The 22,310-nt window shown below is 56.8% G+C and overlaps 1 protein-coding gene across 1 annotated transcript; it reads right to left on the bottom strand.

The window, feature by feature from the left end:
- Positions 1-7,714: 7,714 nt before the first annotated feature.
- On the bottom strand, positions 7,715-19,721 carry ALOX12B (arachidonate 12-lipoxygenase, 12R type). Its single transcript, XM_077884253.1, has 15 exons — positions 19,291-19,721; positions 17,367-17,578; positions 14,194-14,268; positions 13,997-14,083; positions 13,714-13,836; positions 13,417-13,520; positions 12,979-13,151; positions 12,620-12,763; positions 11,426-11,629; positions 11,106-11,192; positions 10,642-10,811; positions 10,381-10,502; positions 8,492-8,592; positions 8,174-8,344; positions 7,715-7,964 (listed from the first exon to the last, which is right to left on the bottom strand). The coding sequence occupies exons 1-15, from the start codon at positions 19,435-19,437 to the stop codon at positions 7,785-7,787; spliced, it is 2,100 nt and encodes a 699-aa protein (XP_077740379.1). The 5' UTR covers positions 19,438-19,721; the 3' UTR covers positions 7,715-7,784.
- Between the last annotated feature and the right edge of the window lie 2,589 nt (positions 19,722-22,310).

Genomic DNA, 22,310 nt, shown 5'->3' with positions numbered 1-22,310 from the left:
CAGGGCTCATGATCCCATGACACTGAGATCATGACCTGAGCTGAAACCAAGAGTCAGATGCTTAACCAACTGAGCCACCCAGGCACCCCTGCAATGGTGTTCTATGCTGTATTATGTATAACAGGAAAAGTACTTTTAAAAAGCCAAGTGTCCCTCGGGAAGAAAATGTTCAACTAGGAAAAATAACATAGCTCATAATAGGGTCAACCCATAAACGGCAACATAGGGAAAACATCCATGATGTATTAACATAGGTGGAAAACAAGTCATACAACAATGAGCATGGTGTGATACCTTTTACGGTTTAAAAAAATCTGATTTTGTTAATAAATACCAATGCCTGGGAGGAAGTCTGGAAAGATGCAAACCCACCTGCTGGGTGAAGAAGAGAAGAGATTGCACAGCAGGACCAGGTGAGGAGTCAGGGCATGGGGACTTTCCATTGAGAGAGAGAAGAAACCCAGAAGAGATCTATGTGATCACCTGCTGTGCTCACAGGGAATATCCTTGTTAAGAAAAATTACCCAGGACTGGAGTGGGGATATGGGGGAAATAGGTGATGGGATGAGGGAGTGCGTTTGTCATGAGGTGTACCAGGGGATGGATGGAAGTGTCGAATCACTATATAGTACATCTGGAACTCATATTACACTGTATGTTAAGTAACTGGAATTTAAATAAAAACCTATTTTAAAAAAAAAGAAAGAGAAAGAAAAGCAACTCCTCATCTGATTAGGTTTTTTCATGAGATTGCAGTGATTCGGTCCCATTTCCGGGCTCTACTTCTGTCTCCTGCTGTTCCCGCCACATCTGCAATAACTTCCCCACTCAAGTCTGGACCCCCTCAAAGTCATCTGTGAGGGTTGAATCAACTTTCTCCAAACCCTGGGTCATGTTGATATCTTGACTTCTTCCCTTGAGTCACAAGTGTCCTCAAAGGCATCTAGAATAGTGAATCCTTTCCAGAAGGTTTTCAATTTACTTTGTTCCAATACATCAGAGGAATTGCTATCTGTGGCAGCTAGAACCTTATGAAATGTATTTCTTAATTAATAAAACTTCACAGTCAAAATGACTCCTTGACCCATGGGCTGCAGAACGTTAGCAGGCATGGAAGCAACACCACCTCATTGCCCACCTCCATCAGAGCTCTTGGAAGACCCAGTCCACTGTCAATGAGAAGTCATATTTTGCAGAGAATCCTTTTTTTCTGAGCCATGGGTCTCAACAGCGGGCTTAAAATATTCAGTAACCCAGCTTGTACACAGGGGTGCCGTCACGCAGGCTTTGTGGACAGCGCACAGAGTAGATTCAGCCTCATTCTGAAGGGCCCCAGGAGTCTCAGAATGGCAAATGACCACTGGCTTCAACTTGAGGTCACCTGCTGCACAAGCGCCTAGCGTTGACTTCTCCTCTCCAGCTGTGGAAGTTCTAGATGGCATCTTCTTCCAACAGAAGGCTGTTTCATCTACACTGAGGATCTGCTGCTGAGCGTAGCCACCTTCATTCCTTACCTTAGCTCCCTCTTCTGGAGCACTTGCTCCTTGCCCTTGCACTTTGAGGTCACCACCTCTCCCGGCCTTCACAGAATGGATGAACATTAGGGTCTTGCTCTGGATTAGGCTTTCGTCCTAAGGGAATGTTGGGGCTCGTTTGGTCTTCTATCCAGACCACTGACACTGCACATCTGCAAGAAGGCTGCTTCTCTTTCTTATCATTTGTGTGGTCACTGGAGTAGCAGTCTAATTTCCTTCGAGAACTTTTCCTCTGCATTCCCAACTTGGCTAACTTTGCTTTGGCACAAGAGGCCAAGCTTTCAGCCGATCTCGGCTTTCAACATGCTTTCCTCACAGAGCGTGATCACTTCTAGCTTTTGATTTGTGAGAGACGCATAACTCTTCCTTTTACCTGAACACTTAGAGGCCACTGTATGGTTATTATTCATTAGCCTGATTTCAGTGTTGCTGTGTCTCAGGGAATAAGGAAGTCAGAGGAGAGAGAGAGAGACCGGGGAATGGCTGGTCGGTGGAGTAGTCAGAACACCCACACCATCTCATATGGGTGCAGTTCATGGCACCCCAAAGTAATTGCAATGGCACCATCAAAGATCCTCCCTAATCACAGATCACCACAACAAAGATAATGATGAAAAAGTCTGAAATACGGCAAGAATTGCCAAAATATGACACAGGGGAAGTGAGCAAATGGACCTTATAGACTTGCTCAATGCAGGGTCACCACAACTCTTCAATGTGTGAAAAAAAAAAAAAAAAAGCAAATAATATCTGCAAAGCACAATAACCTGAAACACAACAAAACGAGGCATGGCCGTGAATGCCGCTAAGCACGCAGCATCCTAACTGCTCTTGGAACCACCATTACCACCTTAACCAAGTGGAATTAAACCTTTAACTTGTGTCCATTCTAATTTTATGAATCGTGTTGGTAATTTTCATGAAAATGATACTTTGACAGGTTGGAGCGAGGGCCCTGCCCCTCCTTATGTTCTTGGGGGTGCACCCCCACCTCCAGAGACAGAAGCCTCTGCTCTGTCCCCCTGGAGGACCCCAGAGCAGATCACATCACTACGGCTCATCCCCACCCCCACCGCTCTGTGGAAGAGGAATAGAAGGGGATGGAGGCAAGGAAAGCAAGAATGCAGAGAGGGGGGACATGGCACAAGGGTGGGGGTGCTCGGAGGGGTTTACAGGACACTGGCCTCCAGGGCTAGGAGTCCACTGGACAGAGAGACACAGAGGAGGAGGCATTGACAGACAGCCCTTTTTCCCCACACCTTGGAGGAGGGGACCAGGAATGTCCTGGAGCCAAAAGCAGACCAAGGTCAGTGAGGAGGCGGCAGCCTGGGCTGCAGCGACAGGAGCCTAGGGTGGGTGCTCACCCACGCAGTGACAGGTGCCTCGGGGTCTCCCCAGAACTGCCTGCCAGCCACCCCAGCACCTCTCAACCCCACGCCAGCAGGGACTGCATGGACAGCAGGTGCGTGAGGACTGGGGCGTGTGACCACCGGCCCCTGGCTGGGCTCAGGGACCTGGGACAGCGCACCAGTGAGCCTGGCGAGCCCCGTAGGTAAGAGCAGGAGAACAGGACACGCGGCCCGGTGACTCTTAAATGGGAATTGGAGGGACGGCGGGAGAGCAGCTGCCCAGGAAGGATGAGAGAGCAGGCCAGGCTCTGCTGTCTCCCGCCTTCCTCCCTCTGATGTTCCCACATGGCACTCAAATCCCAGATGCCGTCTTGGTGCACATCACATTGGGGAGCACGGAAGCTGTGCTGGGAACGGGCAGGGCTGCGGGAGTCAGTGGCTCCCTCCTTCCGGCAGAACCCAGGCCTCCAACACCCTCTCTTCTGAGAAACCGCTTACTAGTAGAGTCACCCAACCAGTTGGAGCAGCAGAAAGGGAACATCATGGTGAGACCAATGTGGGCAGCTGGAGATCTGGGTTCTCAGAGCCGTGGAGATGCTAGATGCGGGGGCTTGGGTCACCAGGGTGGCCCTCGCCACTCCCACACCCACTCTCTGCAGAGTATGTGTCTGAACATTCACAGGAGGACACCTTCCTTGCCTCCCAGTTCCTGAATGGCCTCGTTCCCATCCCAATCCAGCACCATCTCGCGTCCTGGAGAACTTCCCCATCACTGCAGCCACAGTGGACCGCTGTGCTGGTCCAGCCACCCTTCCCTCCCACCTCAGTGCCTTCAGGGCCCAGGTTCCCAATGTCCTGCTGCCCTGCGTCCCCCTCCTTTCCCTGCTAGCTCAGTGCCTCCTGCTCATCCCTGCAGGGAGGGGTGTTACTCTGTGACAGCGAGGGCTGAGTGGGGAGTGCTCTGTCCTGCTTCCTTGCCTGGATCCGCGCACTTGCAGGACACCTGCCAGTTGTCATGGCTACTCAGGCTGCCCTACAGCTGGTCCGCTGAGGCTCCCCTCTGAGGGCCAACTGGGAAGAGATGTGCCCCAACCCCAGGGCAGTGCTTCTGCTTTGTAAGCGTCACTTGTGTCACTGTCTATTCTTAAAGCCCAGCCTGACCACAGAAAAGCATCTCCAGTACTCTAGTGGGGGAGGGAGGAATATTGGGGGTGGGCCTCTTTCTTTAGAATCAAAGGGTGGTTCTGGGCTCAATGCCCCACTGGCTCCAGGGAATGAAATTCCTTTAAGTGGAATAGTCTTGGCTTCCCAACAGTTAAAAACGGAACCCCTTCTGGAAGGCATCTCCACACCCAAACTTCCACCTTCCAGGCTCTGTCCCCACACAACCAGGGATCTGGGTGACTTTGGGTTAGGACCAGCAGCCCTTCACCAGGCTCTGCCACATGCGCCCACAAGGTGGCTCAGGCCGATTCACCTCCCCGTGACCGTGTCCTCTCCTGTGTTACCAGAAGTGATCAGAACGGGGAACCTTCATACCTCGCCTAGAGCACGCCATCGCTGGTCTAAGCACCTCCCTAGATTTAACTCATGTAATCAATCTTTCAAAGCAACCCAAGGGAGGAAGGATGATTGTCATCGACCTCACTTTATTTTTTTTAAGATTTTGTTTATTTATTTATTAGAGAGACAGAGAGGGAGAGAGCACGCACAAGCAGGGGGAGGGGCAGAGGTTCTGGGAAGCAGACTCCCCACAGAGCAGGGAGCCCAACACAGGACTCCATCCAGGGACCCTGAATCATGACCTGAGCTTAACTGACTGAGCCCCCCCAGATGTCCCCATCAATCTCGCTTTATACATGAGGAACCTGAGTCACAGAGAGGTTGGTTAACTTTCCCGAAGAGACACAGCTAGTAGGGAAGTCCACCAGGTGATTTGCCCCCATGGACATGGTAACAGAGGGCACTTTCTGCAGCCAGATTCCACCTGATGCTACCCTCCCTTTGTACACTGCCCCCCAACTCCAGCCCACTGAGACATCTGCCCAGACAGCTCCATGTTCCTAACCAGGGACGTGGCTGAGGACTGGCTCCCGGCCAAGACCCGGGTCCACCACTCAGTGGTCCTGGCGCACACACGAGATGCTCACTCATCTGCTTTGAACCCACTTTATGACGGAGACCTCCTTTCTCTGCAGGTGCAGTAGCTGCCCTTGGGCCACCCCCTCTTCAAAGTAGGGAGGACCCCACACACACAGTGCCTGGAGTCCTGGGGCCCTGGGGCGGCCTCATCTAACCTCTGACCCTGGCTGTCCCTGTTTCTACTACACTGGGACATCAACGCTGAGCCCCATGCTGGGCTCCGTTCACCGGGAAAGCTCATGGAGCAGCAGGGCCTGGGGAGGCCTGGGAGCCGCTCAACTGCTGAGCCACCCAGGCGCCCCCCTGCATCCTCTTCTTTCTCTGCTGTGTGACTTCGAGCAAGTCACTTAATCTCTCTGTGTCTCTTTCTTCATCTGAACACAGGGACTAGAAGAGCACCATCTTACAGACTATTATTAGAATTAAATGTAATGTGGGGCACCCGGGGTGGCTCATGAGTCTGCCTTCGGCTCGGGTTGTGATCCCAGGCTCCTGGGATCGAGTCCCTCAGCGGGGAGTCTGCTTCTCCCTCTCCCTCTGTCTGCCACTCCCCTGGCTTGTGCTCTCTCTATCAAATAAATAAAATCTTTCCAAAAAAAGAATTAAATGTAATGCCATAAGAACAAACCTCAGGTGAATAGGAAGAGTCTCTAGGGTTTCCTTCCGAACCACAGAAGACCCCTGCAGGATGTACCTCTGGCCTTCACCCCGGTGGTGTGGCCTCCCTGTGGGTCTCCATCTCCTGCCATTAATCTGCATGACAACCTTCCTTGAGCCTTGGGATTTAGGGCAGCCCTGCTCATTAGCCTCACGAGGCTCCATGTTGGCCACACGGAATGCAGTGTCCACTGTGGCGTCTCAGCCCCTCTGGAACCTGCCTGCCCCCCTTCCCCATTCTTCTGTCTCAGCACAGACTAGAGCCAGGGGAAGCCAGGTACCCCAATGCTCCCTCTCTCCCTAACCAAATGCTGCCCCTTTGAGCCTAGCCCACATCCAATGTCCCCTTGAATCCTCAGGGGCACCCCACGGATCCACATGGGTTCATGAGTCCTAACTATGGCTGAGGCTGGATGCCAGGCTGAGTGAGGCGGATCAGCTCTGCCCTCTGGGAACTGGTGGCACAGATGGATCCAATCCCCTGATCCCAGCAGAGGGGCCCTGGCATCTGACCTTTCCCTGTGGCTTGCTCTACCTCAGGAGGCTGGAATACGTGCCTATAGCACTTGCAAGCAGCACAAGCAAGGGATGCAGGTGGGTGGGGACTGTGGCCAGGGGAGAATTACTTGTCTGATGGGGACATTGGCCACCCAGCTATGACTATAGCCAGGTCTTTAGAATTTTCGAGAGAAACCAGACATTGTCTAAGATTTAAGGGTTGGCCATTAATTCAACTTGAAAAAGGAACAAATAAGACACCTTGGCAGCCAATCCAAACACAGCTGTGGGCCTAGGTCAGGGAAGTCTTACAGGAGAGTTTTTTCTAAGACTTGTGAGCCCCAGTGAGATGTCCACACCTGTCCTCTGCCCTCTAGACCCCACAGCCCTGGGGTTTCAGCTCTGTTCTCTCCACCCCCCCCCACTTATGGGTCCCTTTTGCCCTGAGGGGAGCTCATCAGATGTCTCCCCATGACCATCCTCAACTGCCCAGCCCAACACGCTGCCACCGACAGTGGCCAGGTGAGCCAGTGCCACACCTGGGGGGATAAGCAGGGTCATGGGGGGACATAACAGAAGCACTGGTAACTCTGTGCTTACCGAGTTTGAGGGATCAGCTTGAATTCAGTGCCTGGATGCCCAATATTCCTACTGCCACGCAATCCACCCTTCCTCCCACAACCACCACCACCACCACCACCACCTACCACCAAATGCCAGACAGACCTATTGGATTCAGTCCCTGAGATCAACTCCACATGCCAAGCCCTTGTGCTCCTCCGGGATGTCAGCGATGAAACCATAAGCTAGGCCCAGTGTAGGAGCAGAAGGGGGCTATTCTCAGGTTCCTGGGGTGAGGAAGGGATCTTGGGGACAGGTTACTTGGAGGGTGCGCTGAGCAGGCTAGGCTCCTGGGTGGGCAAAGCCTGGAGTGATGTAGGTTTTGGTAGGTGATGGGGTGTAGTTTCGGGTATTATGGGTCCATTGTAGGTGGAGTTTAGGGTTGTCTGGGTTTCAAAGCGAGCATGGCTTGGATGGTCTAGGTTTCTGGTAGGCTGGGCTTAGGGTGGTCTTTTGCCTGGGTAGATGAGTAGTTTACATCTCAAGTTGGACTAGTCTTGGGTGGTCTGAGTGCCTAGGTGGGCAGGGCTGGTCCTTGGGTAGATTTTCTGGTGGACTGGGATCCTCACACGTCTGGGTCCCTAGGTAGGGGTTCTTAAGGTGAACCAGAATGGCTTTGGGTTGAAAAACAGGGCCTGGGTATGGCAGGGTCCTAGCCTGGTCCTAGCCTTCTCTCCTGCCCTCCCCAGGAGCACCTTGGCACCTGCCAGCACTTCATTCAGGAGCCTGGGGTCAGGGTATCAAGCACCTTCCAGAGCCTTCTGGCTGCATCTCACGGGACATGAGGGTGGGACCTAGGGCCTGGTGCTGCCCTGAGCCTACCCAGACCCACTCTGGTGAATGGCATGGCCCCAGCCTGCACCCCCATGGGGCCCCCAGTAAATGGCCAGGTGCACAGACAGGCCAGGCACGTTTGAAGTGAAAATTTTTTTGTTTTTTGAAAACAGGTGCAGGCAGGGCGAGGCGAGGCGGGAGAGCCGGCCTAGATGGAGATGCTATTCTCTATCAGCACCGGGTCCAGGTAGTAGTAGGGGACAGGGAGGCACTTGTTGCGCTGGCGGATGTTGTGCGAGATCTGGGCCAGGCGCCGCCGGAGGGTGTCCATGCTCCTCCGCGGGGCATCCTCCACGAAGTGGATGTCGGGGAAGTGACCCAGAGGCCGCTGCGGACACAGAACCGGGCAGATGTGACCACCCGCTGCCACCCCCCCAGCCACTCGTCTGCCCTGCCCCTGCAGCACCCTCTCTGCCCCTGCCTCCCACCCTGGACACCTCCTCTCCTGTCGCCCGCCCCCAGCTCCCAGCCCTCCCTCTGCCTGTACTCAGAGTAGCCCCCCCACCCCCGCATGCACCTCGAGGCCCCCTGGGGCACCTTGTCGTCGGGCTCCCGGCTGAGTGTCCAGAGCACCAACAGGGTGATGCACGTGGTCTTCACATCCGGCAGCGTGTCCATGTAGCTCTCCAGGGTGGTTAGCCCCTTGGCCTGCATCGGTGGGTTCCTCATGGATGAGGGGAAGTTGGGCATCCAGGCAGTGTACTCCAGCTGCGGGGGGGGGGGGGGGAGAAGAGGGGTTCTGGGTCAGAGAGCGAGCACCCCGGGACTCTGGGGTTTAAACTGAGCTGGGGGGTGAGGCTGGGACGTCGGGGAGGCCTGGCTGGGGCTGGGGCTGAGGCTGGGGAGCACAGGCACCTGCCCTGTGTTGACAGCTGCATGCTTGGCGGAGCAGGTGTAGATGACTATGGTGACATATCGGATCAGCTCCGGTACAGTTTGCAGGCACTGTGGGAAACCTGGGGGCAGGGAGAGGGCGTCAGTCCTGCCCTGGTCCCACGTGGCCAGCAGAAGAGGCCAGCAAGCCCAGGTCCTGTGTGTGTGTGTGTGTCTGTGTGTCTGTGTGTGTCCCCACCCCCACCCCATTGTCCTGCCCCTGCTCCTAGGGGCCACTTCAGGGTAGTGCTGCCCATTCATTCCACCTGCTTGGCCCTCCCGTGACCGCAACCCAACCCCACTCACCTCGCCCACCCCATCCAAGGCACAAGCCTTGGGAGGCAGCCCCCAAAGTCCTCGGCCAGATGTTCTCCAGGGCTGCTCAGGGCACCTGCCTGAGGTGGGGCCCTGAGATCTTTATTCCAGCTCCCTTAGGGGGGCCTCTCTGGTCCCAGGACACAGGAGGGACTAGGCTTTGGAGGAATCCCTGCTTTCCTGACCTGGAAAGTGCCTCACCCACACACACCCCACTACACACACACACACACACACACACACACACACACACACACTCTTCTGAGCCTCTACACTCACGCCAGTAGCCTGGCTCTTGGTCTCACATGTAACCAAGCTGCTTGTTTCTCCTTCCCATTGCCACCAGGTTCCAGAAGCCTAACACCATCATCTTCCTCCCCAAACCACTCCTCCCTCCAGGCCCCCAACTCACAGGATGACACCCACCACCCACCGAGCTATGATAGCTCCACACCTGGAAGTCATCCTTGGCCCCTCCCTCCAAACCCACCACTGAACCCCAACCAGTGTCCAAGGCTTGTCATTTATCTCTATCTCCTGGCTACCTCGGCAATCCTCTGCTTTCCTGCCACTGCCACCCTAGCCAGGTTCCTGTCACCCCCGTTCCAGACAGACAGCAGCTTCCTGAACTGTCTCCCAACTGCAAGGTGCAGCCTGGCAGGTGCAAACCTGATCTCCTTGCACACTACCCACCTTGATGGCGCCCTCTGGTGCTCAGGGTAATCCCAACGTCTCTAACCAGGCCTGCGAAGGGTGGCTGCGCGTGCTTCAGCCTTAGCTTAGCCCTAGCTTAGCCCGTTGGAGAGCCCCAGCCAACTCCCACCCTCAGCACAGATGCAGGGACCTCTAAGCAGCTCCCGGAACTCCCCCTGCCCACTCTGCCTTCCCACTCAGAGCTCTCCAACCCCACCTCTAACACCTCCGGGCTAACATCCCCATCCCTGCAGGCGCTAGCCAGATGTTAGATCTCAGCCAGATCTTAGCATGCTGCAACCCTCTGCTCTCCCCCATTTCCTCCAGCTGGGCCAGGTGCCTCCTCTGGCTCCTATGCACCCCCACCCCACCCACCCCACCCTGCACTGTAGCAGTCCTAAGATAACATACCTGTGCCTCTACTGAGTGGACCACCCTCACACCCCCCAAGACTTGAAGGCAGACACCTCTCCCGTCTCATTCCCTTTGCCTCCCAGTAACCAGCACAGCGTTTGTCACAACACAGATGCTCACTAAATATTTGCTGGGTGGTGCCTGAGTGGCCTGACTCCAGGATGCTCCACGTCCTGCTGGAGCCCACCAGCTCTCTGGCCTCCAGAACACTCTACTCTTTCCTGTTTGAGCTCATTTCTCAGGCCACAAAGGCTCGTTTCAGGGTGAGGGACTGGGGGCCCCCCAGGTCTCCCCAGAGATGCCCCTGCCCCACAGGCTCTGAGTTCACACAGTTTTCCTTCCCCAGCCTCTCTGAGATTTGGCTCCCTCCGCCCCCAGCATGACATGATCTGGGAGGACCCACCCCTTAACCCCAGGTCCCTGCGGGTGCCCGGCACCCAGGCCCATACCTGAGCTCTCACGCCCTAGGAGGCACTCCTTAAATATCTCCTGCACCCAGGACTGCAATTCCGGGTCACCTGCCACAGCCGCATCACATGGGTAATAGTAGGTGATGATCTCTGTCACGTACCTGACCAGGGACAGGCTTCAGTTTGCATCCTCTCCCTCCCCAGCACAGGTCCTCCCACCTCCCCCTGGATGCCCTGGCCTCGGCTGCCCCAGAGCTGCAACATCCCAGGGCACTCACCCTGCTGCCCATCCAGCCTCACCTCTCCAGTGCGTCCCACACTGCCAAGGAGTCGTCGCGGTAGTAATATCCCGGCAGGTCCTGGACCCCACGCTCCACGAAGTCATTGGGGAGGTAGAGGCTGTCGTAGGTTGTCTCTGATAGAGCCCGCACCATCACCTCAGCAAAGCCTTGCAGACCCAGGGACATGCCCTGTTTGGGGAGATGCAGCCACTGAGGCCAGCAGGGTCCTGGCAGGGCCTCCCCTCTGAGGATCGCACCTGCCGCACACACCCAGTGAGTGCTCCCCCAGCCCCAGCCCCAGGAGCTGCCCCACTCTGGGCCAGCACCCCAGTGAACCCTCATAGGCACAGCACCCTTCCACTGGTCCACACCCACCATGCCCCCTTGTGATCTGAAGGCAAGTGGGAAATCCTACTTTTAGTCTAAGGGCAAAGGCCCAGAAGGGCAGCAGATGTCTTGCTGGGGTTGGGGCAGGAGTCTTACCCTGGCTGACAGCCCCCCCTCATTGAGGAGGAGGGCCCGCCCGATGCTGTTGATCTGGATGGTGTACCGGGTGTGGGGGATGAGGAGCTTGGGAGGAAGCAGGAGGATGAGGAGGGAGGACCACAGTTAGCCCCAAGGGGTCTCAGCACCCACCCACCTCTGCCTTGTGCAGTATCAGACCCTCTCGCTTTGGGGGGCCCCACTCAAACCCTCCCTCGTGGGTCCCCAGCTGCCTCCCCAAGTCTCCCTGGGAACCCCCTGACTGCTGAGTGAGCCAGGTGCCTTTCTGGGGTTGGGGGGTCCTGAGGCCACGTCCATACCTTGTACAGGGGGTGGCACATGGGAAGCTGCCTCATCATGGCCAGGCAGAAGGCCTCCGCAATGAGATGCGTCTCCAGCAGGTGGGAGATGGCCTCGTGGCAGTAGAACTCGGCATAGCGCACCCACGTCTTGGCCAGCAGCCAGTCCCATTCTGAGTCGCTGGGCAGGAAGATGGGACAGTCGGGTCCAGGGGTCTGGCTGAGCTGGGGATGGGGAAAGACGGAGAGTTAGGTGAGGGCAGAGGCACACACCCACACAAGGGCCCCCACTGAGAGAAGGAGGCAGAGAAGAGTGAGCCACTCTGTGCACTCTAGGCCCTCTGGTCCCCTGAGCACACCAGGGCACTGCTCTCTCTCTTCACATTTCTCTTGCTCTCCCCTCTGCCTGTAGTTGCTTCCTCCTCTCCCTCTCTCTACCTCTCTCAGCTCCCATTCATTCAAGAAGCAGTTCGCAAGTTGCCTTCTTTGAGAAGACTTTCTTATTTCAACCCCACAGGCACCACATTCAGCTGTGCAAGCTGTGTGTGCATTGCACTAGGGCGCCCAGCCCCCCGGGGCAGAGAGAGTCGCTGCAATCTAGCTTTTGGTATTCCATTAATGAGCCAGGAGCATCGGGGGCTTGGCTGATCCCACCCCCACCCCCGGCCCACACAGATGACTCTCTCTAATTTGGATGTGACACTGGTAGAGACCTCTGGGAACACAGCACCTCACTCCCCTTTCATGCCAGGCCACTGTCAAGGCAGCGGCTAAGTCCGCTTAGCCCAGTATCTTTCCAGCAGAGGCCTGGCCCACAGCAGGAGCTGGTTTATCAAGTAACTGGATGAATGGACCCAAAGACAATAGCTCGAGCAAAGCAAGCACATTCCCATCTGGTCATGTGTGCGCATATATACACAGCACGCATACTCTACACACACAGGGACTTGCACACAAGGGCAGCCACGGGAACCCAAGTTCATGCACGGGCACCAAGCACACGGTGGTAGCACAATGATGCGCACATGCAGGGACAAGCAGGGACATCCATAAACATATGCGCATCCTCAGATGCACACACAAGGATGTACACTCACGTGGACACACACAAGCATGCAGATATGCACACTCACACAGGCACAAACAGGTACACACACACACATCTTGTATTGGCAATGTGCTCACGCGGCGGCCCCAGGCCTGCATTCTAGGCACCTGGATGGCGATGGGCATCATGTTCCCTTCGGGGCCAAAGTGCAGCAGGCAGAGGGGGGCGCAGTGATGCTGCTTCCGCCCGTTGAGCTCGATGGTGGGGATGCCGTCCAAGATGCGGTAGTCCGCCAGGTAAATGTTCCCCTTCTGGAAGAGGGCCGCAATGAGAGTGCAGGTGGGCACCAACATGGCGCACCTGTGACCCACACCTCGGCGAAGGTCATCCTGGTCCCCCAAATGCAGGGTTGGGTGAGGACCCCGGTGGGGAGTACAGCCGCAGATGGGACTCTGCAGATGGCAAAGGTGGGAGTGGAGAGACCGGGGGCCAGGGAGGGAGAGATCTCCACCGGCTCAGGCCTCACCTCCAGCTCCGCCTGCAGGCACGTCCCCTCGCCCAGGAACGGGGTCACCATGTCATTTGTGACCGGGAACTTGTCAGGGATCTGCGTGCAGCGGCGCAGCAGGCCTGGGTTGATGCCATTGAGGTACTGGTACCCAAAGAAGCTGTCCTCTGTCCAGTGCTCGGCCACGTACTCTGGGTGGGGGACCACGCGGGCGTCACCACGCGGCCGGGTCCCCCTGGGCCCAGGACGAAGACCACCGGCGCCTGGAAGCCCCCACCTCCCCTTGAGCGTCTCGGTGAGCCCGGGGCCGCATTCCCCCGAGGCCGCCAGAGGGCGCGCCCGCCCAGCCGCCCATTAGGGCCCCGTGTCCGCCCGGCTGGCTCCTGGGGTCCCGCTGCCCCGACGGGGCGTCCCGCCTCTGGCCCGCTCCGCCGTGCCCCGCCCCCGCCCGGGTACCGGAGATGATAGACTTGTGGGCGGGGAAGATTTTCTTGATGTCCTTCAGCCTCTTCCACGACTGCTTGCAGTCCACCAGGCCGCGGAGCTTGAAGCCCAGCGCCCTAGGAGACGGGGTTCAAGAGGAAGGGGATCAGACAGGCTGCCCTCTCTGCTCTGGCCCTCGGGGCTCCGGCCCCACCGCTCCGGGTCCTTCTGCGTCCAGGGGTCTGGGCAGCCACCTCTGCGGGGGCTGCGGTGGAGCAGGGACAGAGGTGCCCTGCAGGTGCCCACACCGCCCCTCGCTCATGCACTCACATGGGCCCCAGGCGGAAGAAGAAGGAGGCGGTCTTGATGAAGGAGAAGCGGAGATTTGAGTCCAGGAACTTGGTGGCCTTAATGTTGATGAGAATGGGGAAGCCGGGGATATAGCCGTTCCACCTGTAGGAAGGAGTGCAGGGCTGGGGCTGGGCACCTGGGGCCAGGCACCTGGGGCCAGGCGCAGGGTGGGGGTGGGGGGCAGGGTGTGCAGGGGTGCACCCTCGATCCCTGCCCAGGGGTCTGCCACGGGAGGGGCCCCAGGGCAGCCGCAGGTGCTCACTCAGGCCGGTTCGGGTTTCTCCGGACAGGAGGGCGGTAACTGGGGATATGCACGTAGTTGGGCAGGCCAGGAACGAACACCCTCCAGCTGCAAATAGAAGGGAGTGGGTGGGCCCTGGTGCTCCAGCCCCAGGAAGGAAGGCCAAGGCATCACCCCCGCCACCCGGCCTCCCGCAGCCCCCTCCGCCCTGCCCTCACTGGTAGAAGTCCTGCTTGGCTCTGATCTCCTCTTGTCGGTGCTCCAGAAGGATGGGGAGTGTGTCTTCTGCTCTCGTCTTTCCTGCAGGGGAGACCATAGAGGAGGCTCAGGGTCTGACCCCAGCCCTGCCTGAATTCCAGGATCAGACTTCAGCTCCTGCCCTGTAGATTGGCTCTGGGGTTCCACAGACAAGGATGGGGAGGGCTTAGGGGAGGGGGGGGTGTGTCCTCCCCAAAACTCAGAAGGATCAAAGAGCACCCTCCTCCCACTCACTCTACCCTTGGAGCGAGGTTTGCTGCTGCGAGGGAACCCCTCTTCTGGCCCCACTAAAACATCAATCAAGAGCAGTTGTGTGGCAAGTCGGAGGCACCAGGCACTTTCTGGACACTCTGATGACCACCCAGTAATGACCTCACAAGGCAAGTGACCCTTATATATAAGCCTGCGATCCCATCTCCACAATTCCAAAACCAGGAAGACCATAGAAATCAACTTTGTTTTTCTCACACCTTTGGCCCAAATTCCTCGGTCAGCAAAACCTACTCTGAATTTACCAGAGGCGGTACACAGTTCTTACTGAACTCACTTGGTGTAGCCATTGGTGGTTTCTGCCAGAGTTGACTAGGGGGTACCCTGGTGGGTACATCATGTAACGTGTGGACTGTGTGAATGCAATCGGCAGATATAGATGTATATATACACGCATATTCTAAATGAAATCTGCATTTCTCTCTTTCTAAAATTTATTCATTTGGGAGAGAGAGCAAGAGCATGAGCAGGGGGGAGGGGCAGAGGGAGAGGGAATGACAGGCACCCTGCTGAGCAGGGAACGTGATGCAGGGCTCTATCCCAGGACCCTGAGGTCATGACCTGACCCGAACCAAGAGTTGGATGCTTAACCCACTGCACCACCCAGGTGCCCCTGAAATCTGAATTTTAAGACATCCTCGACCCCAAAAATTTCAGCTAAGGGATGATATCATGGTGTTTGTTTTACTAGGAGAAAACAGCCAATGTTACCCAGAAAGAGAGCATGCGCTGGGATTTGATTCAAGGCAGTCTGCTTCTGACCACTCACCCACCATCCACAACCACCAAGAGTTGGTAAGCCTTTTAAAGCTCCTGTTAGGGGCTCCCGGGTGGCTCAGGTGGTTAGGCATCTGCCTCTGGCTCAGGTCATGATCCTGGAGTCCTGGGATCGAGTCTTGCTTCCAGCTCCTTCCTCTGCAGGGAGGCTGCCTCTGCCTCTGCCCCTCCCCCAGCTTGTGTGTGCTCTCTCAAAAATAAATAAATAAAATCTTTAAAAAAAAAACTAAAACTTTTAGAGGCTATGTACCTGGATTCTCGCATCCTCCATATGACGTAGGCTCTGCTGTTAGCCCCATTTTATAGAGGAGAACATTGAGGCTTAGAATTCAAGAGTAGGGGCACCTGGGTGGCTCAGCGGTTGAGCATCTGCTTTCGGCTCAGAGCATGATCCCGGGGTCCCGGAATCGAGTCCTGCATCAGGCTCGCCACAGGGAGCCTGCTTCTCCTTCTGCCTGTGTCTCTGCCTCTCTGTGTGTCTCTCGTGAGTGAATTAAATAATAATAAATAAATAATAATAATAATTCAGAAGTAGACCCAGCTGTCCAGCTAGTAGGGGGTGGAGCAGAGATCTGCACCCGGCCCATCTCTGTCCAGGGTCCTGGCTGGCAGCCCCATCCCTTTCTTTGAGGCCCTCTCCACCCCTTCCCCTTCCTCCATCTGCCTCAGCTCACATTGTGTTCCGGGTGAACAGTGCCCCCTGGGGTTGTGCAAGCCAGAGATGCAGCTCTGCTTCCCCTGGGCGGGTGGCGGACTCCTTACAGGGCCCAGTAGGTGACTCAAGCCTCCCGGCCCTGCTGTTGCAGGACAGCTGCTCCACCCAGCGCCATTCCTGCACCACCACCCCGCATCATCCTGCCCTTCCCCTGCTTCCCTGCCACTCAGATCTGCCGCTGTGGGACGATGCTCTGCCTCCTCCCCACCCCAGGGCGGGGGGAATCTCCCCCTGGCCTCCCCATCCTCCTCCAGCCCTGCCTCACTCTGCCCCCCGCCTCTGTCCCCAGCTCAGGCTCTGTGTCCCCACTCCTGGGGAAACAACAAGTGCAAGAGACTGGTCAGCTGCTGGAAGGATGCATCTCCAACCCCCAGACCCCTTTGGCTGTGCCCTCCCCTCCTGCCCACCCTGACGGAGGCCAACAGAACCTGGGTGGTAGAGCCAAGGGGACAAAAGAGGACCAGATGCCACCTGTTAGGATGCCGACCCAAGCCCGCCAGACAAGGGCTGTGGCGGGGGTGGGCACACGAAGCTGAGAGTCCCTGTCCCTTTTCCAAGGGAGTAGCCAAGTGACCAGAATAATACCCAGCAGCCCTGACCGGACACTAAAGAACACCCAGTCAATCTACAATCAACAGGTGCTCCTACTGGGCCGTGATGGAGCCTTACTGGGTGAAGGGGGGCCCCTTGGAACAGCAGTGAGTCCCATTAGAGACATCAGGTGTCCTGATGGAGGAGTACAGAGGCCCTTGGAGCCACAGAGCACCCCAGCCTTCTAAAGACTGCCCGGTTGGAGACCCAGGGCTCTTATAATAAGGTGCCAAGCCTCCTGTTATGCACCACCAACCACAGTCCCACCCAGGTGGACTTCTGAACAGGGCTTCTGAACAGAACAGGCAGGAGCTGGTGGGGGGCGGAGTCCTGTCAGAGGGACAAGGCATCCTGTTGCAGGAACAGACCCCGCTGGAGTACCGGGGAGTCTTGCTGTAGTGGCAACACATGCTATTTGGCGTGAACAGAACCCCTCCCCCAGGCTGTACTCAGAGCAGCCAGGGGTCTTTGTAGCCTGGCAGGTGTCCCATCCCAAAGGAGGGGGGGGCGGTGGCAGGACTGCAGGGGGAGCTGGTAGAGAGTGCACTTGTCTTCAGCCGAGACCTGAGGTCCTGAGGGTGGCCCTCAGCTGCCCTCATTTCTGTCCCTACAGGGTGCAGCCTCGTGCTGGGGTCTTGCAGGGCCAGTGACTGAGGGTGATGTATGAGGGTGGCAGGTGGTCCCAGGAGTTCCCACAGGGCTGGCCCCAGAGTGACTGGACCAGGCAGGGGACAGCCATATGGGAGTCGGGGGGCCTGGCCGCAGGGGTGGGGTGCTCAGGGCTTGCCTGTAGCCTCCCTGAGGGCCAGGGTCTCGTAGCCATCCATCCACCTGTAGGCGGGGAAGTGGTAGATGCGGCCGTCGGGTGCACAGATCTGCACGTAGTTGCAGTACCAGGAGTTCTTGGGTAGGAAGGAGTAGCGTTCCTTGTGCAGGCGGATGATGATGAGCTCCCCCAGATCCTGCTGACAGCGGACGGTGTACTCATCCACCTGTCGGGTACAGGCCCCAATGAGTGCCAGGACCCCCACCTGTCCGGCCCCTCACCCAGGGTCTGCTCCCTGGAGACCCAATCGCTGGGCTCTCCTCTCCAATGGGCCGGCACCTACAGGGCCCACCTGCCCAGGGCAGAGCAGGACACTTGCCCCACCTCCATTGGGGGGGGTCCCCTGCTGGGCCCACCTACCCAGGGCTGAGCAGGACACTTGCCCCTCTCCATTGGTGGGGGTCACCTGCTGGGTCCATCTACCCAGGGCTGAGCAGGACACCAATACCCCCCTATTCCTAGGCACCCCCCTCAGGTCCCATCCTCAGCCCCCATCCTCAGCCACCTGAGGCTGTGGAGGCCATGCAGGCCCCCAGGGGCAGGTCTACAAAGATGCCCAAGTGGGGTCCTGGGCCCCCCAGACCTCCTACAGTCTTAGATGGACAGAGGTGGTGCAGCCAGCCCTCTTTCCTCCTCCTTATCAATGAAGATGTGGAGATACAGACATGGCCATAGGGGCAGAGTGACCTACTAAGATGACATAGCAGCGGGTGGCTGGACCTGACTGAGAATCAGGGCCAAGGGGTGGCAAAGAGTGCCTTCCATCGTGGAGCTGGCAGGTGCCACTGGACAGGCTGGTCTGATGCCATTTTAAATCACAGATAATCCCATGTGCTTTTAAGCCAGTTGTGATGCAAGTTAACTTAGGAAGACTGAGGATGGGACAGAGAGGGATGAGGGAGAGGGAGAGGCTGTGGGGAGGGATGTGGGGGGAGGGCCCGAGGGAGAGGGGGCCTGAAATGAGAGAGATGAGGGAGGGGGAGAGGACATGGGGAGGGATGAGGAAGGGGCAGAGTGATGAAGAGGACGAGAGATGAGATGAGGTGAGACAGGGTGGGAGAGATGAGAAGTGACCACAAAGGGGTGAGAGGTGCCAGAGCAGGGGTGAGGCAGGACGGCTGAGAGAGCAGGGACTGCTAGGAGCCTCGTCTGGGGGGAGGGCATCCACAGCCCCCCTGAAGCCAGTTTTCAGAGTCCTTCATAGTGCCCCATCTCTTCCTGCCCATGGCCTCCCTCCCCTGCCCACCCCCGCCCCACCTCGTGCTCCCCGACACACACACATACACACACACAAACACTCACACACAGTACACACACACATACAACCCATATACACACAGCACACACAAACACGTACATACCCTCACACCACACATGCACTCATGCACACATACATTCATATACCACACACACATATACACAGACCACACACACCACACACCACACACAGTCACTCCCAAACACTCACATGCCCCATGTTCCCACACTGCACATGTCACTCACATGCCACACACACATCACATACGCTCACACCACACATACATACACACATACCACACATTCAGACATACACACACAGACACATACACCACACCACACTCACACTCATCACACTCATGCCACATACCACATACACGCTCACGTATATATAACACACACATCCACGCGTATCACACATACATATACCACACACATGCACACACCACACACAGACTCACACGCACCACACACATTACACACGCACATTCACAGACCACATATACCGCAGACACACGTGCACAGACACACACACATACGTATGCTGTATACATACACACACCGCACACCATACTCACACACTTCACACACACACACTCACACAGACACGCACATACTCACCGCCCCAGTTGCAAAGTCTCTCCCAAAATGGTTCAGCAGCTGCTTATGGCTCTCTCCTTGGGTCCCCACAATGGTCAGTGAGATGGAATCCATCGTGCCCGACAAGAGGTCGGTACCCGTGGCCACCTTGACTTTGTAGGCGGCCATGGCTGCTCTTCAGGGGGTACAAGGGAGGGCTTGAGTCTGGACACCGTGGGTTGGGGTGGGGGGCCACACGGGGGGCCCAGGCCTGGCAGGGGAAGCTGGACGCAGGGAGGTGGACGGGGCCAGTCTCCCAGAGGGAGAGGTGAGGCAGGGACGTCTGGCCCACGGGCAGCCAGGAGCCTGGAGAGGCGGGGAGCGGGGAGCGGGGCGGGGCCAAGTCGCAGGGGAGCCGCCAGGCCTCCAGGAGCCGCGGGGAGGGACAGCAGACAGCGCAGCGCTGGGCTGGCTTCTGAGAGGGTGGATGGAACATGCCTCGATGAAGGAGGCTTCAGGGTGGGGGAGCCAGTCTGGCCTGAGCCGGGGCCCCAGGGAAGTGAGGGGACAGGGCTGGGCGGGGCCCCCAGATCTTTATCACCCTAATAAGCGCCTTCCTCCTGCCCGCCCCCATGGGCTGCAGCACCGGACACCCCTGCTGAGCAGATCCCTGGGCAGCGGGTTACCCCCCTACACGCAGTGGGTGGGGGCCAGCACACGGGGCACAGCACATGGGGCCAGCCCATCCCCCTCCTGTCCCAGGGCCCAGAGCCCTTGAGACGAAGAGTGGTAGATGCCCAAGTGGAGCTTGGGCTGTAGGGAGCAGAGAGGCTCCAGGGAGCGGTGATCAGGGCTGGGGGAGAGGGTGCCGTCCCTTCCAGCAGGACCAGGATCAGCTGAGATGAGGGACAGATGTACAAACGACAGTAGTGACAATTGCAGAGAAACTGGGACCACAAGAAGTAAGCCAAGGGGCGGACATGTAATCTGTAGCACAATCCTAACAGAATTGAGTGGGTTCAGAACTAAATCATTGCTTCCTTCTGCCTTTGTTCCTTCAGGAGAAGTTCAGGGAGCACCCAGCGTTCCAGGCTCTGTTTTAGGCACTGCAGATATGGAGAAAAAATGAAGTGCTCACAGAACTACTGCAGATGGGCGAGAAGGGGACAAGCGTTTTGTCTGTGGTGGGCTTGGATATTATGTGCTCTGCAGAAAATCCAGAGCAGGAAGGGAGTTGGGGTCGAGGTCGGGGGTGATTTTGGGATAGAATCACTGAGGTGGGGGCCATGAGGAGTGGCTAGGGCCGAGGCCCCAGGATCGAGCTGACTTGGTGTCAGGACCCTGAGTAGATTAGGAGAGAGGGTGGGAGTTCTACTCTCAAGGAGAATGAGGGGGCTCCCAACCAATGGGCTCCCTCGGACCTGCCCTCTCTCCTGCCTCCCGGGGGCAGCTCCTGCCAACCAGGAAGCACCAGCCCAGGCCCCTGCTGAGGTGTCACCCTTTGGCCACCATTGAGGGAAGGTCACACAATGCCCAGGGCCAACTTAGAGCCAAAGAGGGCTGGGATTGTGAGATGGAGAGAAGATTCCAGTAGGTTCTGGATTGGGGGAGGAATGGGGATGAGGTTGCAATTCAGGGTGAGCTGAATTAGGGACAGGGATGTGATTGGAGATGGGGAGTGAAATGACACCCCCACCCCATCCAACCCCAGCTCAGGCCTGGCCATGGCTCCTTCTGACCTTCTAGATAATGACCTCATCCATTCCCTTAGCTCCTGTGGCCTGTCTCCGAGGTCTGTCCCTGACCACTGTCCCCTTTGCTCCCCTTCCATTCACCAGCTCCAGATACACCAATGGGTGCCTTCCATTCGCCAGCTCCAGATGCTAACAGAGCCCCTGCTGTGTGCCCAACAGGCCCTAGGTCAGGCCCTAAGTGTGCCCTGTACCCAAAGCAAATCCCCACCCTTCCTCCTGGAGCTTGCATTGTAGCGGAGGAAACAGACAGTACAGCCTGCTAATAAAATCAATAAAATATTATATTAAATAGTGATTAAGCGCTGGAGAGAAAAAACAAAGGAAGGAAGGCAATTGTAAAGTATGAGAGAGCAAACATTAGGTAGAGAGGGGTCAGGATAGTGGCCTTTGACAAGGGGACTTTTGAGTAAAGGCACCAAGGAAGTGAAGTCAAAGCACCCCCTCCTTCCAACCACAGGGCCCTTGCACATGCTGTCCCACTCTGCGTCCTAGACCTGGTTTAGTTTCCTCTTCCCTTCTGAGCTTAGCTTGATAATGGCTTCATTGGGGATCCCTGGGTGGCTCAGCGGTTTAGCGCCTGCCTTCAGCCCAGGCGTGATCCTGGAGACCTGGGATTGAGTCCCACGTCGGGCTCCCTGCATGGAGCCTACTTCTCCCTCTGCCTGTGTCTGCCTCTCTTTGTGTGTCTCTCATGAATAAATAAATAAAATCTTAAAAAAAAAAAAAAGATAATGGCTTCATCAAAGAAGGCCAAATTTAACTATTTATGACTAAGATTTTCAATTGATGCCCATCTTCCCAGCTAGAATGTCTGTCATTTGGTTGGGTTTTCTCCCCACTTCCTGGCACAGTACCTGGCACTTGGGAGACTCTTGAAACACGATTCTCTTTTTAAGATTTTATTTATTTATTTGACAGAGAGAGAGAGTACGAGAAGGGGGAATGGCCGGCAGAGAGAGAGGGAAGAATCAGGCTCCACACAGAGCAGGGAGCCTGATATGGGACGATGCCAGACGATCCAGGACTCCATCTCATGACCCTGGGGTCATGACCTGAGTCAAAGGCAAATGCTTACCGGACTGAGCCCCCCAGTCACCCCAAACATGGTTCCTAATGGTTGGGTGGGCTGGTGTGACAAGGACCAGGTCAGGGCTGCGAAGTGCATCAGAGATGGGGTTGGATTAGGGGGAGACTCAGAGAGGAGAGCTCAAGGAGGGTAAGCACCAGGCAGGGGTGGGGTGTGGGTGGCAATGTGGAGGGGAGAGGAATGGGTTAAGGGGACAGGTTGCGGGGGTTGGCCTGGGGAGA

The sequence above is a fragment of the Canis aureus genome, chromosome 3 (assembly GCF_053574225.1).
Source record: "Canis aureus isolate CA01 chromosome 3, VMU_Caureus_v.1.0, whole genome shotgun sequence".
Taxonomy (NCBI): Eukaryota; Metazoa; Chordata; class Mammalia; order Carnivora; family Canidae; genus Canis; species Canis aureus.
The sequence above is the reverse complement of the archived record's forward strand: the minus strand, read 5'-3'. Positions and strand labels throughout refer to the sequence as shown.